The sequence below is a fragment of the Ceratotherium simum genome, chromosome 18, assembly GCF_057802395.1.
Source record: "Ceratotherium simum simum isolate JZ-2026a chromosome 18, ASM5780239v1, whole genome shotgun sequence".
NCBI classification, from domain to species: Eukaryota; Metazoa; Chordata; class Mammalia; order Perissodactyla; family Rhinocerotidae; genus Ceratotherium; species Ceratotherium simum.
Genome location: NC_141917.1, coordinates 86,113 through 108,626, shown reverse-complemented (window position 1 = coordinate 108,626; position 22,514 = coordinate 86,113). Strand labels below are relative to the sequence as shown.

Here is a 22,514-nt window from a genome sequence, read left to right as displayed (position 1 = left end):
TTTTGAAAGTATATTAAATCAAATGAAACAGACGAACATGTGAACTGTTTCCCCCACCCAAACCCGCTGCCGGGGCTGGAGCGTGCGCTGCTCCAGCACGAACATGCACTCACGTGTGGAAGGCTGGCTCCCTGTCTCCAGCTTGTCCTCCTCTATACAGGTGCTGATATCGCACGGCCAGGGGCAGAGGGTAGGGCTCAGCAGGCCCCGGTGGGCCAGGCTGGTGGACACGTGCAGGGTCGGCTGCCCCAGGGCAGAGGAGGCCTGGCTGCTGGAGGAGGAAGTGCTGCTGTCCGAGATGGTGGAGTGCGGTCTCTTGAAGGGGGCGGTGTGGTCACAGGAGGGCACAGCTATGGACGCTCGGGTTCGTGACCCTGGAAGGGGACAGAAAGCAAGTTGGTCTGGCCTCTGTTCCAAAAGTGTGGCCTAGATTCAAGGACAAGACGGCTGTCTGGAAAACTGACCAGGTTCCTCAGGCATCATGTGGCTGCCACCTGTCCAGCCTGCCATGCGGGCCCACACGGCCCGTGATGCACTCCAGGCAGGGCAGAGTGCAGGCGAGGGCCGGGGCTGTGTTACCTGTTCCCTGCATGATGTAATCGATCGCCCGGTCATTTATGGCCGCGTCGCTGGGCTTGATGTCCACGAACGGTTTGTCGCCCATCCCCATAGACACCATTTCCTGCCTTCTGAGTTCTAAAATAGAAGAATGTAGACAGTTTTCCAAGCTTCTCCTTGGTTTGATGCCACCCCTGACGACGCTCTGCACCCCTGACACCGTCAGTCCAAACCAGGAGCATGTCAGGGCCTGGCCCAGCCCCGCGTCCCCGGGTGTGCTGGGCCCCCATTTCAGCACACGCATCTGATCTGGCCTCACAGTGGCCTCCTTCAGGGAGCCCAAGGGAGTGGACCAAGAAAAAGGAAGACATGGGACCTTGGAAACTGAGTGTCCAGCCAGGGAAGGAGGGAGGGTCCCTGTCTGCTGATGCAGGCAGGTGGGCTGTGCACCCGGCCCAGCTTGGAGTGAGCGAGAGAGGCCTCCAGGAGAGGCGTGGCCACAAGAAAGACAAACTGACAGATGTCTGCGTGTCTTTGAATACAGAGAGGAGGTCTAAGCATAGAGTGAGAGTTTGAGAGTGAATTAATCCTTAGTAAAACCAAGCAAAGAAAAAAAATAATAATTATAGTTGGTGGGGGGATGGTAAGGGAGGAGCAGGAGCAGAAGTGACCCGGGAGGGGGACAGGTACCAGGCCATGTGGGCTTCCTGCTCCTCGTAAAGGCTGGCTCCACTCCAAGGGGACTGAGGGTCCCCTCAGGATGCCACTGGGCATCCTGAGCAAAGTTGCCGTGTACATGCATGTGTGTGTGCGTATGTATGCATGTCTGTGTGTATACATGCATGCCTGTATCTGTGTGTGCACATCTCTGTGTGCATGCATCTCTGTGTTTCCACGACTGTGTGCACATGCCTGTGTGTGCATGTATGTGCCTGTATGTATATGTCTGTGTGCGCACGTGTCTGTGTATGCATGTCTGTGTGCATGTGCATGCATGTGTCTCTGTGTGTGCATGTATCCGTGTGTGTGCATGTGTCGGTGTACCCATGTCTGTGTGTGTGCATGCATGTATCTGTGTGTGCACGTATCTCTGTGTGTGCATGTATCTGTGTGTGTGCTTGTGTATCTGTGTGCATGCATGTATCTCTGTTTGCACGTGACTGTGTGTGCACATGCCTGTGTGTGCATGTATGTGTCTGTGTGTGCACGTGTCTGTGTATGCATGTCTGTGTGCATGTGCATGCATGTGTCTCTGTGCATGTATCTGTGTGTGTGCACGTGTCTGTGTGTGCAGGTATCTGTGTGTGTGCATGCATGTGTCTCTGTGTGTGCATGTCTGTGCATGTGCATGTGTCTCTGTGTGTGCACGTGTCTGTGTGTGCAGGTATCTGTGTGTGTGCATGCATGTGTCTCTGTGTGTGCACGTGACTATGTGTGTGTAACAGCTAGACCTTAGCTTAGCATGAGGGAAGCCATCTTAGGGAAAGGAAGCGATCCTGTAACTGGGACCCTGACTCACTAGTCTCTGAGAATGCACTCTGGCCTTCCTGTAGCCTAGATGATTAAGCAGCTTTCACTTTTGCAAAATACACGATCTTCTAGTTCTATGACTCTTGCTTATGTATACCTCCCAGCTGTGATAAGATGATAACTTTGTTTTTTGAGTTCCCCAGGAACATGATGACCTCCAGAAAGAAAAATTCTGCATTGGTACCTGTCACAAATGACAGAAGAAAGAGATAATTTGGTGCCTTAAAGTTTATCACACCAGATGGTTAATGTCCCTAAACCCCCTCCTTCCCTGTCCATTTCCCCTATATAACTGCCTCACGATTCTGTGTGATTTTAAGATGGTTCTTTAGGACACTAGTCTGCCATCTTTAGATTATCCTAGCTAATCATATAAACTTTCCTTTCTCAACAACCGACTCGTTCACAATCGATTGACACCAGATTGTGGCGAGCAGAAGGAGCCCCTTTTCACTCTGTTACATGTGCATGTGTCTGTGTGTGCACGTCTGTGTGAGTGCACGTCTGTGTGTGAATCCACGTGTCTTTCTGTGTGCACATGTCTGTGTGTGCATGTGTCTCTGTGTGTGCACGTGTCTCTGTATGAATGCATGTGTCTTTCTGTGTGCACCTGTCTGTGTGTGCACATCTGTGTGTGCACATGCCTGTGTGTGAATTCATGTGTCTTTCTGTGTGCACGTCTGTGTGTGCATGTCTCTGTGTGTGCACGTGTCTGTGTGCACATCTGTGTGAATGCACGTTTTTCTGTGTGCCCACGTCTGTGTGTGCATGTGTCTGTGTGTGCATGTGTCTGTGTGTGCACGTCTGTGCGTGCACATGTCTGTCTGTGAATACACGTGTCTTTCTGTGTGCACGTCTGTGTGTGTGCAGGTGTTTTTTTTGTGTGTGTGAGGAAGACCAGCCCTGAGCTAACATCCAATGCAAAGCCTCCTCTTTTTTGCTGAGGAAGGCTGGCCCTGGGCTAACATCCATGGCCACCTTCCTCTATTTTATATGGGACGCTGCCACAGCATGGCTTGACAAGCAGTGTGTCGGTGCATGCCCGGGATCTGAACCTTCGAACCCCGGGCCGCTGCAGCAGAGTGTGTGCACTTAACTGCTACACCACTGGGCTGTCCCCATGTGTGCACGTGTCTGTGTGTGCACGTGTCTCTGTGTGTGCATGTGTCTGTGTGTGCACATGTCTGTGTGTGAATGCACATGTGTGTGTGTGCAGGTCTCTGTGTGCACGTCTGTGTGTGTGCATGTGTCTCTGTGTGTGCACATGTCTGTGTATGCATGTGTCTGTGTGTGCATGTCTGTGTGTGAATGCACATGTCTCTGTGTATGCACGTGTCTGTGTGCACCTGTCTGTGTGTGTACATGTGTTTGTGTGTGCACATGTACATGTGCATGGGGGTCTACATCTTGAAGGAGGTGGCAGTGGGGAAGCTGTGCAGCATCTCTGGTGACAAGTTAAGGCTCTGGCCAGGATGGCAGCCGCTGAGGGGCCAGGAAGTCGTGTTTGGATGTTCAGACATTACAGCCCTCAGGGTTTCTCAGACTTAGGGGGTCAGAGTTGCCAGCAGGACGGCCGTCTTGGAGGGGTCACTATGAAGATGGCATTTGTAGCAGCCAGACTGGATGAACTGCCACCTTGTGAGTGTAGACAGAGGCGCCACAGTGACGAAATCAGAGGAGAGGAGAGACCGAGGGGCAGACATCAAGGAGGAGGAAACCCGAGGGTCCTGGCAGCAGGGACGAGGTACTTCACGGAGGAGAGGCCCTCACCCACGGGGAGACCACAGGCTAGCCATCGGCCCAGCTCCAGGAGGTCAGGGGGCCTTGACAACGGTGGGGCAGAAAGCTGAGCCCAGTGGGTCTAAGGGAGTCAAGGAGCTGGAGTGTGAGACCGTCTCTAGAGTTGCTGTGTGCGGGTGTTGTTCATATTTGTTTTAAGGAGAAATAAGTGTTTTTGTGTGGTCACAGGAAAGATCCAGTCACTTCCTCGTAAATGGTGCTGAGGGGCCTCCTCGGGGTCACCAGCTGGGCCTGGGCCTCTCAGGCCATCTGCCCCAAACAGGCCCCAAATGCCTGTCCCAAACCAGGTCCCTGAACACGGAGCTGGCCCCACAGCCCTCTCTCGCCCACCTCTGTTCCTCAGAGCCTGCTGCCACAGGATCTTCCCTATGGCATGGGTCCAGGCGGCCTTGACCTCTGTGGAGCTCGCCTGGAGAATGTAGGTGTCCTGGGACTTCCACCGTCTGCGGAACCAGATCTCAAACCTCAAGCCGCTGTCTCCGACGTTCTCCGTCATCCCAATCTCAGCCGTCTGCAGGCACAAGAACCAGAAGGGCAACACCGTCAGGAACCACAGGTCCCCTCTTGGAATAACTGACCACTCTCTGGCTGACCTTGACCCCAGTGCCTCAGTGCTGGAGGTCCCTTCACTCAAACACCAAACAGTGTGGACAAGGCCGGTCCCGGGGCTCTCGGGGTACAGGATGGATCGAGTCCCCCCACGTCCACACTGGCTCCCTCTGGAGAAACAAGGGCTGGACTGAAGGTTCTGTGGCGCCCTCTGGCTGTCTCACGCTGGATGGGGTCACGGGCCCCCTGAGGTGCTCCTCAGCTCTGGTAGGTAAGGGTTGTGGGTTTGAGCTCCTCCTGGGAGCTTCACCCCAAGAGCCTCCATCAGGGAGGGACAGGTGGGCCACCCCGAGACCCGCCCGAGACACGGGAAGGCCTCTTCCCGTGTTCACCTTAACCAAACCATGAAATGAAGTTACTGATTGAGGAGACATTTGTTTTCCAGCTACTGAACCGGCTCACAGAACCAGCAAGGACAGACATCTCCTTGCAACTTTTGAAGACCTGAGGTTTCCAAAGTTCAGCCAAAGAGCCACAGAAAATAACAATCATGAGGCCCCGCCGGTCTCCAGTGGACCGGGTCCTGACGTGTTACCTTGAAGGACTGCTTGTACTCGTAGATGTCGTGGCCTCCGTCTACCTTTTTGGTCTTGCTAAACAGGATGAGCTCTTCAAAAAGGAACACGTGCCTCAGGTACTTCTTCCTTCCACAGCAAACGACGAACTCGTCCTGGCATCTGAGCTGCCCCTGCTCCTTCAGGTTCACCTGCAGACGGAGCACACCTCCCTTAGGGCCCTGGACCTTGCGGAGGGGGAGGGGCTGCGGACCGCGCTCAGTCACCAATGGCCAGTGATTTAATCAATCACACCTGCGTAATGAAGACTCCATAAAACCTCAAAAGGACAGGCTTTGGAGAGCTCCCAGGTTGGTGAACACGCGGAGATTAGGGGAGAGTGGCGGCTCAGAGAGGACGTGGAAGCTCTGCGCCCTTCCCCACACCTTGGCCTCTGCATCTCTTCATCTGGCTGTTCCGGACTTAAATCCTTTTATAATAAACCAGTGATCTAGTGACTAAAACATTTCTGAGTTCTGTGAGCTGCCCTAGCAAAGTAATTGGACCCAAGAAAGACTTGGTCATGGGAACCTCCCATCTATAGCTCATCGGTCAGAAGGCAGGTGACAACCTGGACTTGTGACTGGCGTCTGAAGTGTGTGTGTGTGTGTGTGGAGGGGGGTGGGGGCAGGCTCACAGGAACAAGCCCTTAACCTGTGGGATCTGATGCCATCTCCAGGTTGATAGAGTCAGAAGTGGATTAAATTGTATGACACCCAGCTGGTGTCCGAGAATTGCTTGGATGAGTGGGGCAAAGACCCACCCACTGTGATGGGTGCAGAATCCGACGGTGGGGTCCCTTGTGAGCATGTGCCCGCTCGTCTGCAAGGAGGTTACATGAAAGCCCCTCCTTCAATTTCACTCGACCTTCCCCTTGAAAGCCCTTTTGTTCATTTTTTGTGTGTGTGTGAGGAAGATCAGCCCTGAGCTAACATCCATGCCAATCCTCCTCTTTTTTTTTTTTTTGTGAGGAAGATCAGCCCTGAGCTAACATCCGTGCCAATCCTCCTCTTTTTTTTTTTTGGCTAAGGAAGACCAGCCCTGAGCTAACATCTATTTCCAATCCTCCTCCTTTTTTTCCCCTTTTTCTCCCCAAAGCCCCAGTAGATAGCTGTATGTCGTAGTTGCACATCCTGCTAGTTGCTGTATGTGGGACGCCGTCTCAGCATGGCCGGACAAGCGGTGCGTCAGTGCGCGCCCGGGATCCAAACCCGGGCCACCAGCAGCGGAGCACGCGCACACAACCGCTAAGCCACGGGGCCGGCCCCCCCAGTCCTCCTCTTTTTGCTGAGGAAGACTGGCCCTGGGCTAACATCTGTGCCCATCTTCCTCCACTTTATATGGGACGCTGCCACAGCATGGCCTGACAAGTGGTGCATTGGTACGTGCCCGGGATCTGAACCCGGGCGGCCAGCCGCGGAGTGCACGCACTTCACCACTACGCCACAGGGCTGGCCCCTCTTTTGTTCATTTTGAGGGAGCCCCCTTGTTGATGTGGTGATAGTCTCATTCACAGTCGCATTATGGATTCCACCCCTGAGCCATTCCCTTGACCCAGAGAAACCCTCCAAGCTGTGGTATGGGCCAATGGCTACGGGAGGATGTAGCTGCCACGCCCTGGCCAGGCTGTGCTCCTTTTGTGGGATGTGTGCCGAATGACCGACACCACTGGCGGGTCCCTCCCACAACCTTCCGACCCCTGCAGGCCCTGACCTGGGTGACGCCTGAGAGCAGCTGGTTTAATCCCTGGCATCCCAAATCACTTAGCTGAGCTCACCAAAGAGGGCTTGAGGGGGCCTGTGGGTTCTGGGGATGAAGATGCTGGGGTAGCCTGAGCACTCTATGGCTGTCCACTGCCATGGTAGTGACCGAGGAGACCTATCCTTTGTGCCTGACTCTATCTCTGGCTGTGGCCACAGCATCACAGACACGCGGGACTGGGACCCGCCACAGGCCTGCCTTCTCCAGCTGATGTGGGGCCCCACTTTCAAGCCCATGTGGGTGAAAGGGCAGGGTGGGGTGATGGGGAGCCAACTTCTGCAAAGCTGGCCCATTTTGGCTGTCACCCAGTCCCAGGGGCAGAACCTCAGCCAAGCCCCACACACCAGTCAGTTCACTGTGCAGGGCGTCCGGGGTCAGGGGGTGTGCGGTCCCCTCACAGGCAGGTCAGTGGAAGGATGATCCACGCGGGGTGGCGGATTGTGAGCCTCGAGTCACAGGGTCACTGTGCAGCCACGGCGGTCAGAAGGGCCCCCGCTTGGTTTCTTGCTTGTGAAACTCTGAATGCAGTTCTTAGCAAGGCACCTGCACTTTCTCCCGACCATTAAAGCCAGGAGTCCTGCCTGAGAGGGAGGTCTCCTCTTCCTGCCTGTGCTGGTCCAGCCAGGCCGCTGCGGGGGTGGGGGCATCGTGGACGCGGGCCTCAGCTCCTCCAGAGAGCAGAGAGGCCAGCCACACATGGAGAGCCAACGCCGGCCTGTGAGCCCGTAGCTTAGGCCCAAAGCTCTAATTTTCATGCATCCAGTTGTATTAAAATAGCCCGATAAGCAGATCTTTATCATTTAGAGCCTGCCTGCCTTTCACACCCCAATCACCTGGACAGGGAGCCCCCTCCCTGTGGAGTTCTCTTGCCCTCCTGCCCCTCTGGGTGGGGACTCCCCTGAAGGCAAGGTGTGTGTACTGACCAGGCCATGTCTTTCCCCTGGAACGGCCGTCAGGGCCTGGAGCACTTACGTCGCAGCCGCGGACGGCATCCGTGGCCAGCAGATCGTTGCCATGGCGCAGCTGGAAGCGGACCATGTCCTCGGCGGCCTGCAGCTCGCCCAGCTCCTGCTCGCGGGCGGGGCAGCGGCCAGCCTCCCTGACCAGGTCCTGCAGCAGCAGCGCGTACTTGCCCAGGCGCTGCACAGGTTTCAGCAGGTAGGAGGCCAGGTCCATCTTGTCGCCCAGCTTCCGCTGCTTGTCCTGCAAGGGCCAGGCGAGAGAGTCAGCTAGGGCCGGGCTGGATCGGCGCGGCTCGCGGGGTGGGGGCTGACCTTGAAGAAAGCGTTGCCGCGGCCGCAGAGCAGGGCGTCCGACTGGGGCTTGTTCTTGCTGTAGAGCGCGTACATGCCAAACTGCTTTTCCTGCAGAAGGGGAGGGCACGCCCTGAGTCGGCGCAGCTGCCCCGCCCTCCAGGCCAGTTCTCACCGTGTCAGGAGAAGGGGAGATGGTGCTGCATTCAAGACTCTCAGCTTCCCAAACACGGTGGGAGCTCCCAGGGGTCCACGCCAGAGTTCTAGAAGGGTCTTTAGAGTACAGAGTTTGGGGAAGAGGGAGGAGGGAGCACTCACAGGGCAGGGCTGGGAAGGAGCATGGGGAGCGTTAGAAATATTCATTAACGGCCAAGAACCAAAGTGTCTAAACGTTTAAAATTCTCACTGTTAGTGTCGACATAAAACAATACAGAAGTTGCACTTTATGGCTAAAAGCGCCTTTTAAGAAATAGCTGAACAGACACAACACACGAGATTTCTTTCACCCACGGGTGTTTTTGTTGTGGTAATTTACATTTAATAATGCTCATCTTAATAATGATGATAATAACGATTAATTTAATAATGTTTCATCTGCCCATAGCATAGAAGCACTTGGGTCCCCAAAGCCCAGAACAGTGCTCGGTAACGACTTAAAGAATTTTCAGAGTGAATTAAGAATTTTATTAAAGACCCCAGTAGGGGAATGTTCCATATTCATGGTTGAGAAGAGACTCATCAAACAGAGAGCCACTCTCCTCAAGTCAATCTGCTCATCCCAGGTGCCTCTGTTGAAATCCCATCAGGCTGGTCCTGGGGTCCGTGTGGAAGGGGAGCTGGCGGGCTGCGGCAGGAGGGTTGTGAAGGGGACCAGGCGGGCTTCCTAGGTGCAGGAAGCAAACTGCTTTTGGGAGCTGCTTTTGGCTGATTAGCCTTGAGTGGTAAGGGAGTGGGGTCGATGACAGAGTTAAGTATGAGGATGTGGGTGAAGCCCCTCAGTGCCACGTGGCTCTTGACAAGGGTGCCGTCAGGCGACACTGCGAATAGAATGTCCAGGGCTGTCACACCCACATGCGTCTGTTTATTGACGGGTCTTAATGTACCATGAGGGACGAATTTCCTAAGCCTGGATGGCAGCAACCCGAATCGCTTGAAACGTGGGCACTCAGACCCCCGGCCTCTCAGAGGGCGACCTGGGCTGATGTCACCTCCGCCCACCACACCAGGGTCCTTTGTGTGGACCCAGCGCCCGGGAGGGACTCACGTGTCTCAGGAACCCGCGGCCCACCGCCCACGGGCAGTGCCGGCAGTGTTCCAGCTCGTTGAGGAAGTGCTGGCAGTGGAAGTCGTGGAGCTTCTCCAAGTTCCCAAAAATGATGCTGCGCTTCCCTCGCAGGTCCTGGGGCAGGTCCATTCTTTCCATTTCTGGAAAATAGTTGTCGATGACATATCCTAAGGACCTAACATACTCCCTCTCCGTGGAAATCATCTCGGCCATTACGTGCTGCAGTCGGTTGCTGGAAGACAGAGAGCCGGGGGGAAACTCAGGCCGCCGCAGGCCAGGGCCTTGCGCTGGGCCCCACGAGACGCTTCATCAGCGTGGTTCCTGCCTCATACAGAAACAAACAGACTGAGCATCTGGAGGAATAAACGTGCTTATCATGGACAGGAGATGCACGATAAATAAGAATCTTTCCAACTAAGTTTTCTGTCTTCAGCAAGGAAGCACTTCCAGTACGCTCCGTACCTCGAGTCCTCCTCTCCCTGCTACCTGGAGCTGTCCCTGTGATGTACAGGAATAAGAAAAGACGAGAAACACAGTGGAGGGATGACACGAGAAAGAAACTTGTTGCATGAAACAAGAAGAGTCTACTGGTGAACGGGCCCACCCTGCTGATAATGACTTTTCTTCCTATTTGATAGCATCCCCCCTGCAATTTTCTTAAATTACCCAATCCTGATGACACTAATGGGGGTTGGCAGACTTTTATGCCATTATTTGTATTTACTTGCTTTTTTAAATTGGAAAAAAATTAAAAGCAACTAGTGACAGGAAATACGCCTGTGGCCAGAATGCGGCTGAGTACCACCCGTCTGCAGCAGACCTGGGGAACCTGTCCCTTCTCATGCCCGCATCACAGATTTCACAAACACTCTTGTTTCTGGGGAGATGGCACCTTCTGGCTGGTTGGGAGCTGGGAGCCCTCGGCGGCAGTGCTGGCTGAGGTGCCCCCAGTGCCCCCGTAGCCCGGGCCGTGGAGCACCACTCCTGTCAACACCCACAGAAACAAGTGTCCTAAATATTTGGAAACAAAATAAAAACTAGAATGGTCTGGGGATTTGGACCAAATTAAATGGAAATTGACTCATGAGGACATAATGGCTAGAAATTTCCAGGGAAATGACTGCTGGCCAAGTGAGAGGACCTCCCTGGACAACTGGCAGAAGGTCTGGGTATTTGTGGAAGGTGGGGTTGGTTTAATGCTCCCTTCCCACTCCCTCTCTGGGTGCGCCATGGGGTCCCTGGTGCCAGCGCTTGGGTTGGTGGCTCTGTGGCCTGTGAATGGCAGGAGGAGGGACCTGTCCCCAGGGGTGAAGACAGGATGGCTTCCCAAACCTGCTTCCTCTGGACTCAGGACATCCACTCTGAGGGACCAGGGGCGGCTCTTGGTGAGTGGACGCCCCCATCCCTGCATTCTGTGGCCCCCAAAACATTCAAAATGAGCTTATGGGGCTGGAAGGCAGTTCACAGACCCGCATTTCTCCCTGCCGCCTTCCCATGGATTCTAGCCCACTGGGAAATACATCCAGCTGCTCCTGTCATGTGAAAATGAAACCTCGGTTCTACCTGAAGTTCCACCTTTAACAAGGCACATTGTAACTGCTCGAGGTTTTGAAACTTAAAGGTGTGTTTCAGAAGAGTATTTTGTAACCCTCTCTGTGCTCTGCACAAGGAGGAAGTCCATCCACCAGCCCAAGAAGCAAAGAAAACTAGGAGGATGTACCACCTCCAGCCCATGCCGCTCACTGTAAAAGGGACAACATGCAGCGTTATTCAATAGCCAAGACGTGGAAGCAACCCAAGTGCCCAAGTGAATGGATAAAGATGTGGTGTACATATACAATGGAATACTACTCAGCCATAAAAAGACAAAATCGTCCCATTCGCAACAACATGGATGGACCTTGAGGGTATTATGTTAAGTGAGATAAGCCAGACAGAGAAAGACAAATACCGTATGATTTCACTCATATGTGGAAGATAAACAAACACACAGACAAAGAGAACAGATTAGTGGTTACCAGAGGGAATGGGGTTGCGGAGGGCAGAAGGGGTAAGGGGCATAGATGTATCGTGACTGACAAATAGTAATGTACGACTGAAATTTCACAGTGTTATAAACTATTATGACCTCAATAAAATTGAAAAAAAAAGGGACAACAGCCCACGAGGCCAGCTGTGGAGATACCAGGAAAGTGCCATTACCTGTCATTGGGGTGGGCAGAGTTCTTGCCCACTTTCTATCCAAACAACTAATAAAAAGTATCTTTTTACAAACATCTTCAAGATTTAACAAATTAAAATGGGCAATACATGGGCACACACTTCTTACCTCAACACGTACAGACTTTTTTTTTTAGAAAAGCCATTTTTAACGTAATTTCTTCATATTGTGGGCTTGATTTGCTTACTGTAACTTTCTGTAAATGGGCTCCAAATGACCAGAGTTGGTGGTTTAGCCTTCAGAGCAGGTGGGCTAGGTTACCACACACCACGAAAAAGGAAGTGATTGTCAATGACTCGGTTACAAACATGGGACATGGGATGTGACTAACATCTCGCCTAAAATCAAACACAAGTCTGTTCCAGCCTGGACAGGACAGGGTGGGCCTGGAGGGATGTCTGTGGGTATTCTACTTTGTAGAAGTGCACTGAATGGCTGTGGGTTTCTAGATCCCCACTGACCGCTAGACCCAAAGGCTGGAGGGGTGTCCACCTCACCTTCCTGCTCGCCTCCTCCCATCCTCCTTGGTGGACTGGATCCTGGAGGGAGAGGACAGACTCCGGTTCCGAGTGACCAAGGGGCTCTCAGCACATGGCCTCAGTGGGGGCTTCTTCTCTGAGGCCACAGTGCTGGTCACCTCCAGGCCTTTGATGAAGGCCCCAGTGTGGCCTGGCCAGCGGGAGTCCCTGGAGTCACTGTTAAGCTGTGGAATCTCGAAGTTTTGTGTTTTCTTCATAATTTTCTTCAGGGGATGTTTCCTGGGGTGGCCAGCAGATGTCTGGATGGACTCAGAGGAGCAGGGGGAGCTGCTGTCCGGGGTGGGCACACCTGGGCTCAGGTGCTTACTCTCCTGACCACACAGAGCAGCCTGTCCAGGGAGGCTGGGCAGCAGTTGGGCCCACTCCCCAGCTCGGCCCTTGGGGTCAGTAAGGGGGACCCAGGGTGGCTCATGGTGCCTCCCCTTGGTCCCCTGGGCAAGCTTATGCTTCAGGGGGCTCCGGCCCAGAAGGGGGACAGCAGGGCCCAGGGCGGTCCCAGGAAGGGCCTCCTGTGAGTGGAGTGGGGTCTGCTGGCACTGCATCCCAAAGGCGAGCCACTGCCCCAGCACCCGCTGGCCGCCCAGGCCCGGCACCGCCACGCTCGCCCTGGGGAAGCTCTTTGAAGCCGCTTCCACAGCCTCCGGCAAACACTTAGCAACCAGCTCTGGGCCCCGGGGTTCCAGGCACTCGCTGCCCCGCAGCATCCACCTGTTCACCTGCGCAGCAGAGGGGGGTGCTGGTCAGGGCAGCAAAGGACCGGCCGGGCTGCAATGGCCTTGGCAGGCCCCGCCCAAGGCCATGTGGCCAGTGAGCGGCTCGAGTGAACTCAGGTCACACTCGTTCTGCTATTCAGGTCGCCCAAACCAAGGACTAGGCTGCGCCAGATGGCCAGAGTGAGAGGAAGACCCCTCTGCCCATAAGGGCACCTCTGGCCAGACTCTCCCAAAGGGCACACAAGACGATTGTGTGTCTGGGCCAATGGGGTCTGTACCCTCCACACCCCGCGACGGCACCCGGGGGGCGACATCCCAGGACCGTGGGACATCAGGGCTGGAGAGTTGGTGGAATCAGTTATTCCACGTGTCTTCCTGGTGTAGGAGCCTGAGAGGCCGTGACAGCAGGGCAGAGAATTCCTACCCGTGGCCTGGCCTGGCCTGCCCTGGGATTCCCTCACGGGGGGCTGTGCTCCTTGCTCTGGCCCTGGCGGCCCTAAGGGCCAGGCAGTTCGAGGGTGCTGGCAGGCTCGCAGGTGTGTGCTGGGCTGCTGTGACGGTTCTGGGGTCTTGGGCAGTGCGTGGACTTCATAACTGAGCTGGTCAACATACAGAAAAGTCCATGCGTCCATTTGGCCCATCTATTTCATACAATAAATAAACTCCTCACGTGCCTACTGAGAGCCTGGGGTGTGCTCTGACGGGAGGACTGGCTAGCTGTCCCAGAGCTCGGCCGTGCAGACCCACATGGGGGCGGCGCTCACTGAACACCTGCACCGGACAGGAGCACAGGCAGCGGGCGGATCCCCAGAGGGACTCCCCTGGGTCTCTTACCGACTCATAGAACTCGGACGGGTGGGCCCAACTGGCCAGCTCTCCGTCCCTCCACTCAGCCTGGCCAGCCATGGCGCTCTGACACCGTCTGAAGTCCTGGACCATGCCCTCTGCGTCTTGTGAGTTGTGCTCTTCCGTCAGCTGTAGTCCTTTCTGACAATGTTGCTGTAGCCAAGGAACAAACGGTCAGTCCCAGCAGCATTTAGCCTGTGTCTCCAGGCCCGTGTCTGTGTGTACCCACCGTCAGCCTCTCCTGCAAGGCCTGGGGCTCCTGCTGCCGCTGCTGCACGTTCTCAAGAGACAGCAGCTCCAAAGGGCCCAGGAATTCCTCTCGTTTTTCTTCAAACCATGATTTGATCTACGTAGGAGAAGAAGGTTTTACTTTTAAACGTGTGAAGGACCCCAGCTCTAAGACTGTGGAGGACGAAGGAGGCACCACATGCCACTTAGGGGCTGGTTCCTCTGGTTCATTTAGACCACATGCCTCGTCCTGAATACATGGTGGGATGCCTTTTACAATCTGTGGATGGGAATCACGTGCTCTGGTTAGGGGGGGTGACCACAAATCTCCGTGGCTCAAGTTTATAACTATTTTCATTGTCTGGAAATGGAAATTAAGACCATCACAAAATGAATCCAGAGCTTTCAGTTTTGAAACTTGTTACTATGCTAAACATACCCCAGAAATATTCTTCACGCTGGTGGTGTGTGGACACTCGGGGGCTGCCCAGGAGAGACAGAGGGGCCGAGGGCACCCATGCAGCGTGACAAGCTTCTCATTTCAGACACAAATCCTGTGGCAATGTCACTGGGTACGTAGTGAACAGGACAGAGGTCAACCCTTCACTCTCATCAGATAGCAACACCAGGACACCTGGTTGCCAGGCGCCCAGGAAGAAATTTGTTATTAAAAACAGAGAGATTGGGCTGGACCTATGACCACAAGATTGTATTTAGTGATCTCACATGTATGGGCAGAGGAGAGAGACCGCAGTATACACTCTTTGTGGACAGAGTCAGGGAGAAAAACATCAAATCGAGATTTTTACAAGTAAGCACCGCAGTCTCGGAACCGCCAAGGACAGGAGGAGGCGGCAGCAGAGGGGAGGCCTCCAGACTCATAAAAAACACATTCTATTTGGTTTGAAGATTTAAATGGAGAAATTCAAACTGTAAAAGTCTCATGATGGAATATATTTGTCGTTCTGTAACCCTAAGGTTGAAAAGGCCATTTAAATCAGGAGCAAAGTTAAAGGACAAATAAACTGGGGGAATTTCTGCAAATATGCAAGGGTCGGTAGGAGTAAGATGGTGAGACTGTCACAAACATCGAGACCCTGGCCAAGTGCATGAACAAGCCGTTTATTAGAGAATAAATAAAAACAACCAATAAGTGTATGTAGAACAAGTTCAACTGTGGCATAAAAATCCAAAAGTGGACGAGACACTTGACTTTCACCCTCAGATGGGCAGACACTAGAGGTGCGAGGAGGCGGGGTCTCAAAGGCTGCTGCCCAGAATCTGGTTGGGGGCTGTTTGCAGAGCTGTTGGCAAATGTGTAAAACCTCAAATCCCAAGCCTGGCATTCATCCAGAGCAAACAATCACAGAGTGTGAACGACGTAGCCGTATTGACGAGTAATAGCAAACAGTAGGGCATGGCCCGGGAGACTCGGCAGGAACCATGTGAACCCACAAGGGGTGGCCCGTGAGGGGCTGGGCTCACAGCGCCCCCTAGACAAAGCCGACACAGGCAGCTGCGTGCAGCATGCTCTCACTTCTGCAAAAACCTATTTCTCTTCTAATTCTTCCATAATGTTCATACGCTTCTTAGGTTAAAAATAAAATTAAACACACTCTATATAGAATGATCCCCTTTTTAGGTTAAAACGTATTTAGTTTTGGGTGAAGATGGCAGAGTAAGACGTCTAATTCTGGTCCCTCCTGAAGTTCTTCTAAGGTACGAAGAATGGGGAGAGCAGAGATGCTGGGGGGGAGGGGCCGTGGGAGGGCCTCGGGGAGTCCTGAGCAGGTGGCGAAGCCGAGGAGAGGGAAGGAGACTTTGGGGGCCTGTGGAGAAGTGGGGGCGTTGGGGTGCTCTCTGGGGAGGGTGAGGCAGGCAGGGGCCAGGCGGACACTGAGTCTCCCCTCCAGGCGGGATCAGAGGAGTCATTTCTGGAGGATCTGACCAGCTGCCCTCCTGACAGGTCACTGCCCTCATGAGCCTCCACTGGCTCCGTTCCCACTCTGACCTCAGGATTGCCAGGAAAGCCTCTAGCATGAAAAACAGCAGCCAAAGCAAACCTGCAGAAAACCCCCTAGGAGGGGACAGAGGCTGTGCAGACTTCACCAGGATCAGTATTCTAGCAAAGAGCAAGGCAGGCTGCTGTAAGGAAGGGACATTCAGAAAACAAACAAAATTCCATGGAAATTAAAAATTTACAGCAGAAGCAAAACATTCAAAAGGGTTAGAAGATAAAGTTGAGAAAACAGACAGTGAAAGGAGAACAAAAAACCAACGGTGTGGAAACTAGAACAGGAGAGAAATTATTGAACCAGCAGGAAGTGTGGAATTCTAGGAAATGGGAGAGCTCATCGAAGACAGACCAAGAGATTCCAGGGCAGAGCGATGCGATATCACAGGAGGAGACACCAGCCCTCCGCTCCCCGTGGTGAAGCGCCTGAGGAGACCAGAGGTGTACAAGCGTCCAGGGAGAAGAAACAGGGCACAGACCAAGGTCAAGGGCAGAGTGGACAAGGCCTTCTGAACTACAGTGTGTGAAGCTAAAGGCTATGAAATGGTGCCTCCAAACTTCGGGAGAGAAATTGACCACCATGAAAGGTGAAGGCGGAAAACGACATTGTCAGATACGCAAGGTCTCAAAAATTTTCATCCCACCATCTGTTTCTCTGGAAAGTGCTGGAGGATCATCTGCTCAAAACAATGGAAAAATGAAGAAGGAGGAAGACTTGGAGTATGGGAAATAGGAGACCCCACAAGACAGAGAGGAGATCCCACAGGATGGAGAAGAAGACCCCACAGGATGGAGGAGGAGGAGACCCCACAGGATGGAGGAGGAGACCCCACAGGACAGAGAAGAGACCCCACAGGATGGAGGAGGAGGAGACCCCACAGGATGGAGAAGGAGACCCCACAGGATGGAGAAGGAGACTCCACAGGATGGAGGAGACCCTATAGGATGGAGGAGGAGACACTACAGGATGGAGAAGGAGACCCCACAGGATGGAGAAGGAGACCCCACAGGACTGAGAAGGGGACCCCACAGGACTGAGAAGGGGACCCCACAGGACAGAGAGGAGACCCCACAGGATGGAGAAGAAGACCCCACAGGGTGGAGGAGGAGATCCCACAGGATAGAGAAGGAGACTCCACAGGATGGAGAAGGAGAAGACCCCACAGGATGTCCCCCAGGACAGATGTGCCCCCAGGCAGGGCAGCCTCTCCAGGTTGGGGTGTCCCAGCCACGCTCAGGCTGCCACCACGAGGGACAGGGTGAGCTGGCTCAGGCTCTTGTCAGTACTTGCCCTGGAGGTGCTGATGGCTCCTGCTCCCCTGCCCTGCAGCCTGGATGAGCCGGGTCATCATCTCCCACCACCCGGTCCCCCGCTGGCTCATGACTGGGAGCTAGGGTTGGTCGTGGGAGGACCAAGGTGGGGAAGATGCGGAGCATCCACACTCCACCACACCTGCTGGACGCCTTGGCGGTGGGGATCTTCCCACCCTGGTCACCCTGAAGGTCATTTGACAACTCAAGGGATGCAGAGGCCAGACGAGGATCCAGAGATGTCCTCCAGCCGTTCTTCACCTCGTCCTACACTGCTGGCTGTGCGCAGGTTACTGGCCCCACCTTCATTTACATGGAAATAGTGGTTCATAAAATAACAAGAGTTTTACTTAAAAATATGTACAAGCTTTTGAAAAGCGTTTATATTCATATGTATATGGACAAAAGTCTGGATTGTATTATATTGAGTGTTAACACTAGTTATTTCAGGTGGCAGAGTTTCAAAATATTTTTCTCTTTTGGCTCTACTGACTAGAGCACTGACCCAGTAACCTCCTTCCTTGATCACTGACCAGTCACCTCCCTCCTGGAGCACTGACCGGTCACCTCCCTCCTGGAGCACTGACCTGGTCACCTCCTTCCTCGATCACTGACCGGTCACCTCCCTCCTGGAGCACTGACCCGGTCACCTCCCTCCTGGAGCACTGACCGGTCACCTCCCTCCTGGAGCACCGACCCGGTCACCTCCCTCCTCGAGCACCGACCCGGTCACCTCCCTCCCGGAGCACCGACCCGGTCACCTCCCTCCCGGAGCACCGACCCGGTCACCACCCTCCCGGAGCACCGACCCGGTCACCTCCTTCCTCGAGCACCGACCCGGTCACCTCCCTCCTCGAGCACCGACCCGGTCACCTCCCTCCTCGAGCACTGACCTGGTCACCTCCCTCCTGGAGCACTGACCGGTCACCTCCCTCCTCGAGCATCCTCAGTTCTCGCAGATTCTCCAGCTCCTGCAGACACCGGTTGGAGGTGAGGACGAGCCTATGGACCTCTTCGTCCAGTTGGTTGTACAGCCTGGAGGCGGCCTCGATGGTGTCTCTGGAAAGAGAAGGCAGCTGTCGGGTGTGGCATCCTGATCACTGGTTTGTTCACAGACGGTCTCCTGAAGACATTCTTCACCATTCAACACATTGTTGGTGATGATCGGGTTAAAAACACAGCTGCACCCTTTGTACGTCCTCATGTCTGACAGAATGGAAGCCCCAGAGGAGGCCCACAGCCAGAGCAGGAGCCTGTGAGCCGTGACACCCTCCGGCCATGGGTGCAGGCACCTCGGAGGTGGCAGGGAAGTGTAGGTGGGTGGACGCAGCGCCCTGGGACAGCATTAGATGAAGAAGCATTCGGTCAGGACCTCCAACTGATGAATCCTGTTGTGGCGGGTGTTGTCTTCCACATAAGCACTCCAAGGAACCTGCTAGTTCTTCCCCGGAGTACACGAATGCAGACAGGCTCTGGTCCAGTGGAAGCGGCCGTCAGAAGGAACAGAGGTTTGGGCTCCTTGGAGACGCTGCATGTGACTGAGACGGGCCTCCCCTGACCAGGGCAGAGCTCTGTGTGTCACCCCTGGGATGGGCTGCCCCAGCGCGACACTCACCGGCAGTCTTCACTGGTGCCATGCTCCTCCCTCCTCAGCCGTGCCAGCACGGTGCCACCTTCCAGCCGGAGGGCGACCAGCAGGGTGTCTTCCAGGACACGCTTCATAGTCGCCTTGTGCTTGCTGATTGACTCCATGACCTCCTGCATGTGTGGGAGCAATGTGCGTAGAACCCCCTTCTCCAGGGCAGGTCCTCTCCAGTCTCACGCTAGGTAGGCATGTGAGGTGTGACCCGCATTCCTGCTTGTATCAATCAAGCCAAGCGCGTGGCAGGATGGCTGCACCCACACTTGGCACCCAGTCCTGCAGTGAGGCAGCAGGGTTCCAGGTGCTCTTGCCCAAGGGAAGGGAAGTCTGAGGGTGAGACCGCAGGCAGGAAACAAGAGGGAAGCTTAAACCTCAACAGCAGGAGGAGAACTTGGTTTCAGACAGGGACGTGCAGATCCTGCCTGCGCACCCTGGGCACCCCTGCGGCGCCTCCAGGCCCCAGTCTCCAGGCTCCAGGTCCCTCCGGCCAGTCCGTTTCTGTGTCATGTTTGAATTACTCGCTGCTAACGGCAATTATTCTGCCTTGTTGGCATATCAGCAAATGTAGTGGTGATTCTCTTCTGGGCAGGGTGGGATTTTTTTTGGTCACAAGGGGTAGGAAGTGATCTTTTCGAAGTCATTTGCTAATCAAAAGGGATTTACAAATCCAAAGGGGTCTGAAAATCTCTGCTACAGATGCTGGTGAAACCAAACATTTATTTTCAAGTTTTGGCTAAACCTCTATGTTCCCACCTATCTGTCAAATAAAATAAAACACACAGGAACCTACCTGTGCTGTGCTGAGGGGCCTGTGGGCATTCAAGGAGCGGACTGAATTTTGTAGAAAAACAATGGCATCCTCGCAGTTTGTGGTGAAGGGCTCCACCTTCTGTGTGGTTTGAGGGAGAGGAGAGGATAAAGACACGTCCCATCAGACGCTGGAGTAAGCAGCTGTGAGTTCCCACATTTAAACCATCTCAGGTTGTAAAGCCTGTTGCGGTATCCCTCAGGGACCTGTGGGTGTCCACAGAAGCATCCGGGAGCAGCGCCTTCCCCACCTAGGGCTGGATTCCAGCAGCATTCTCAAGCTGCCACAGCGTGTTGTCCAGACACAGACTGAATGGCCACTATGACAGGCGTGGGATGGGGTGGCGATGCCCTTTTCAGATTTGAGTGAAAACACCCAAATGAGGAGAAGCCCAGGATACTGTGGCACCCGCAGCAGCTGTGAGTTGCACTTACCCTCCGGAAGCAGATCCAGTCACTGTGGCTATAGGGAAAGGAGCCCTCGAGGTCTGCGGTTAGCTGGGAGTTGTCCACGAGCTTGTGCAGGGCCTTCAGGGAGCCCACCACCTCACACTGCCAAGGAGAGGCGTTCACTGGTTACGGCCACAGATGCAACTCTCAGAGAAAACCACTGTGACAGCTCGTCCCTGGGAGAACTGCTACTACAGGGTGGAGAGGATTGAGAGGCAGTTTGGGGTTCAGCTATCCTGCGTTGCTGGTAGCTCTAACGGACTGATGTGGTTGGGGACAGGAATGAAGGTGAGAAGAAGTGAAAGGAGAGAGAAAGGAGGGAAAGGCCTAATTAAGGAAAGACAAAGAAATGGGAAAATCGGGAAAGAAAAGAGGGCAAGATAAGGGGAGAAGAAAAGGGCAGGAAGAGGAAGGGGAAGGGATGTCCAGGATGTGCTGCTCCTGGGACAGCAAAGTCAACCCTTCTCAGGACCAAGCAGAATGACAACTATCTGAGAGCTCTAGAGGGCAAACCGAGCCAGGCTTACTGTGGAGGGAAAGTGAACCTTGGATGAAGGGACCAGCCGGGGGAGCTGCCCGTTTATGTGGCTTTGGCCTGAAGGCAAGGCTGCCAATGTGGTGAAACTGGAATGGCTGCAGCTCTGATAGAAAATGGGCATCTTTCTGGCCTGAAGAATTGGAGGACAGAGCCAGGGTGGAAAGTGAAGATCAATTCCCACGAGGGAGAAAGCTGGGGAAAGGGAGATCCAATTGTGCGTGAGCTCTGCCCAGGACTCTAGCTGACCCTAAACCATGCAAGGGGAAGCCTCTGAGCAGCTGAAGGCAAAAAGAACTGAACTGGACCAACACAGGGTATAGTTTTCACTCAGAGTCTAACCAACCTAAATGCAGTTAAAATGGTACTCTGTGGAGGTTTGTAACAGGATCCAGAGTCTCTAGAACAGAATATTTGCAACGTCCAGAGTGTAATCCAAAATTACTTGACCCATAAAGATTCAGGAAAATGTGACTCATTCTCAAGGGAAAAGACAACCAACAGAGGTCAACTGGAGATAACCCAGATGGGATTATTAGACAAGGACTTTAAAGCGCCATTATAACTACACTCAACGGTGTAAAGGAAAAATACCTGCAGCTAATGAGAGGATAGGGTTTCTCAGAAGAGATACAGAAAATATATTTTAAAACCCTGTGGAAATTTTATAGCTGAAAAACACAATGTCTGAACTGAAAAATTCGACAGATGGGCTTAATAGCTGAATGGAGATGACAGAGTGTGGGGTCAGTGATCTTGAAGACAGATCAATAGAAACAATCTGATCTGAAGAAGACAGAGGAAAAAATAACAGATTCTTAAAAACCTATAGGACAATAACAGTGTGTAATTGAAGTCCTAGAGAGGAGAGAATGAGGCAGAAAAAACATTTCAAGAAATAATGACTGAAAACTTCCTAAATTTGGTGATACATATAAATTTAAAAATTCAAAAAGTGCAGCTAAACCTAGCAGGATAAATATGAAGAAAACTATACCTACTCACATTATAGTCAATTTACTGAAAAGAAAGAGAAAATCTTGGAAGTAGGCAGAGGAAAATGACAAGTTTCCTACAGATGAACACTTATTTGAATTACTATGACCTTTTCCTCAGAGACTATGGAGGCCAGAAGACAAAGAGTAACACCTTTAAGGTGCTGGAAAAACAAACAAACAAAAAAACTGCTGTAAAGCCAGAATTCTATATCTAATGAAAATATCGTTCAAGAACAGAGGCAAAGTAAAGATGTTTTCAGATAAAGGAGAAAGGAGCAGGAAGACAGAGAAGGAAAGAAAACAAATGAAGTGGAGAAGAGAGATCAGATTTTAAAACGTTTTCTGACACTGTGCTCTGTAGGGCTCCTTCAGGAACTTAAGGGATCGGAGATGGGTTTCCAGGCCTATACATGGATGCAACCAGAACTGACATGTAAATTCTTCCATACATTTCATGTCATCTGGGTTCCTGAATATTTAATTTTATGCATCACTCAGAGGCATATCTAACGCTGAGGGTCTAAAACCATTACCTGAATTGTTGCATCCTTGTCAGGCCTAAATGCTGATTCTTTATCCACCAAGAGCAAAATACTGTGAATCGTAGGAGGAGATGTGTTCTGAAATAAGTAAGTAAGAGAGATTGATTAGCTTTCTAATTTTTAACTTCACTGACTTAACAGAATTGTCCAATTTTGAGTGGTGCTGCTCCTACTTGATATTTTCCCAAAGGACCTAGAAGGCATAAAATGTAGCTGCCTTTGCTCTGAATGTAAGTTATTTGCCCTTATGAATTTTAATTGTAATCAGGTTTATTGGTTATAATTTACATATAGTAAAATTTACCCTTTTTAGTGTAT

At 53.0% G+C, this 22,514-nt stretch overlaps 1 protein-coding gene across 4 annotated transcripts in view; it reads right to left on the bottom strand.

Annotated features, from left to right (window-relative positions):
- The window catches only part of PLEKHG4B (pleckstrin homology and RhoGEF domain containing G4B), an 84,006-nt gene that overhangs the window by 6,517 nt on the left and 54,975 nt on the right, over window positions 1–22,514 (bottom strand). For 3 of the 4 annotated variants that reach the window (XM_087443062.1, XM_087443063.1, XM_087443064.1), the window contains exons 7-21: window positions 22,188–22,274; window positions 20,107–20,223; window positions 19,655–19,753; window positions 18,838–18,980; window positions 18,116–18,281; window positions 13,899–14,015; window positions 13,658–13,822; window positions 12,069–12,826; window positions 9,330–9,582; window positions 8,087–8,176; window positions 7,785–8,015; window positions 5,033–5,203; window positions 4,219–4,399; window positions 580–696; window positions 114–374 (exon numbers count right to left, since the gene is read on the bottom strand). In XM_087443062.1, the coding sequence (XP_087299188.1) occupies window positions 114–374; window positions 580–696; window positions 4,219–4,399; window positions 5,033–5,203; window positions 7,785–8,015; window positions 8,087–8,176; window positions 9,330–9,582; window positions 12,069–12,826; window positions 13,658–13,822; window positions 13,899–14,015; window positions 18,116–18,281; window positions 18,838–18,980; window positions 19,655–19,753; window positions 20,107–20,223; window positions 22,188–22,274 (2,956 nt within the window). Of the gene's footprint in view, window positions 1–113; window positions 375–579; window positions 697–4,218; window positions 4,400–5,032; window positions 5,204–7,784; window positions 8,016–8,086; window positions 8,177–9,329; window positions 9,583–12,068; window positions 12,827–13,657; window positions 13,823–13,898; window positions 14,016–18,115; window positions 18,282–18,837; window positions 18,981–19,654; window positions 19,754–20,106; window positions 20,224–22,187; window positions 22,275–22,514 lie in introns of those variants that run through there. The other variant, XR_015555066.1, reaches the window with a different exon arrangement.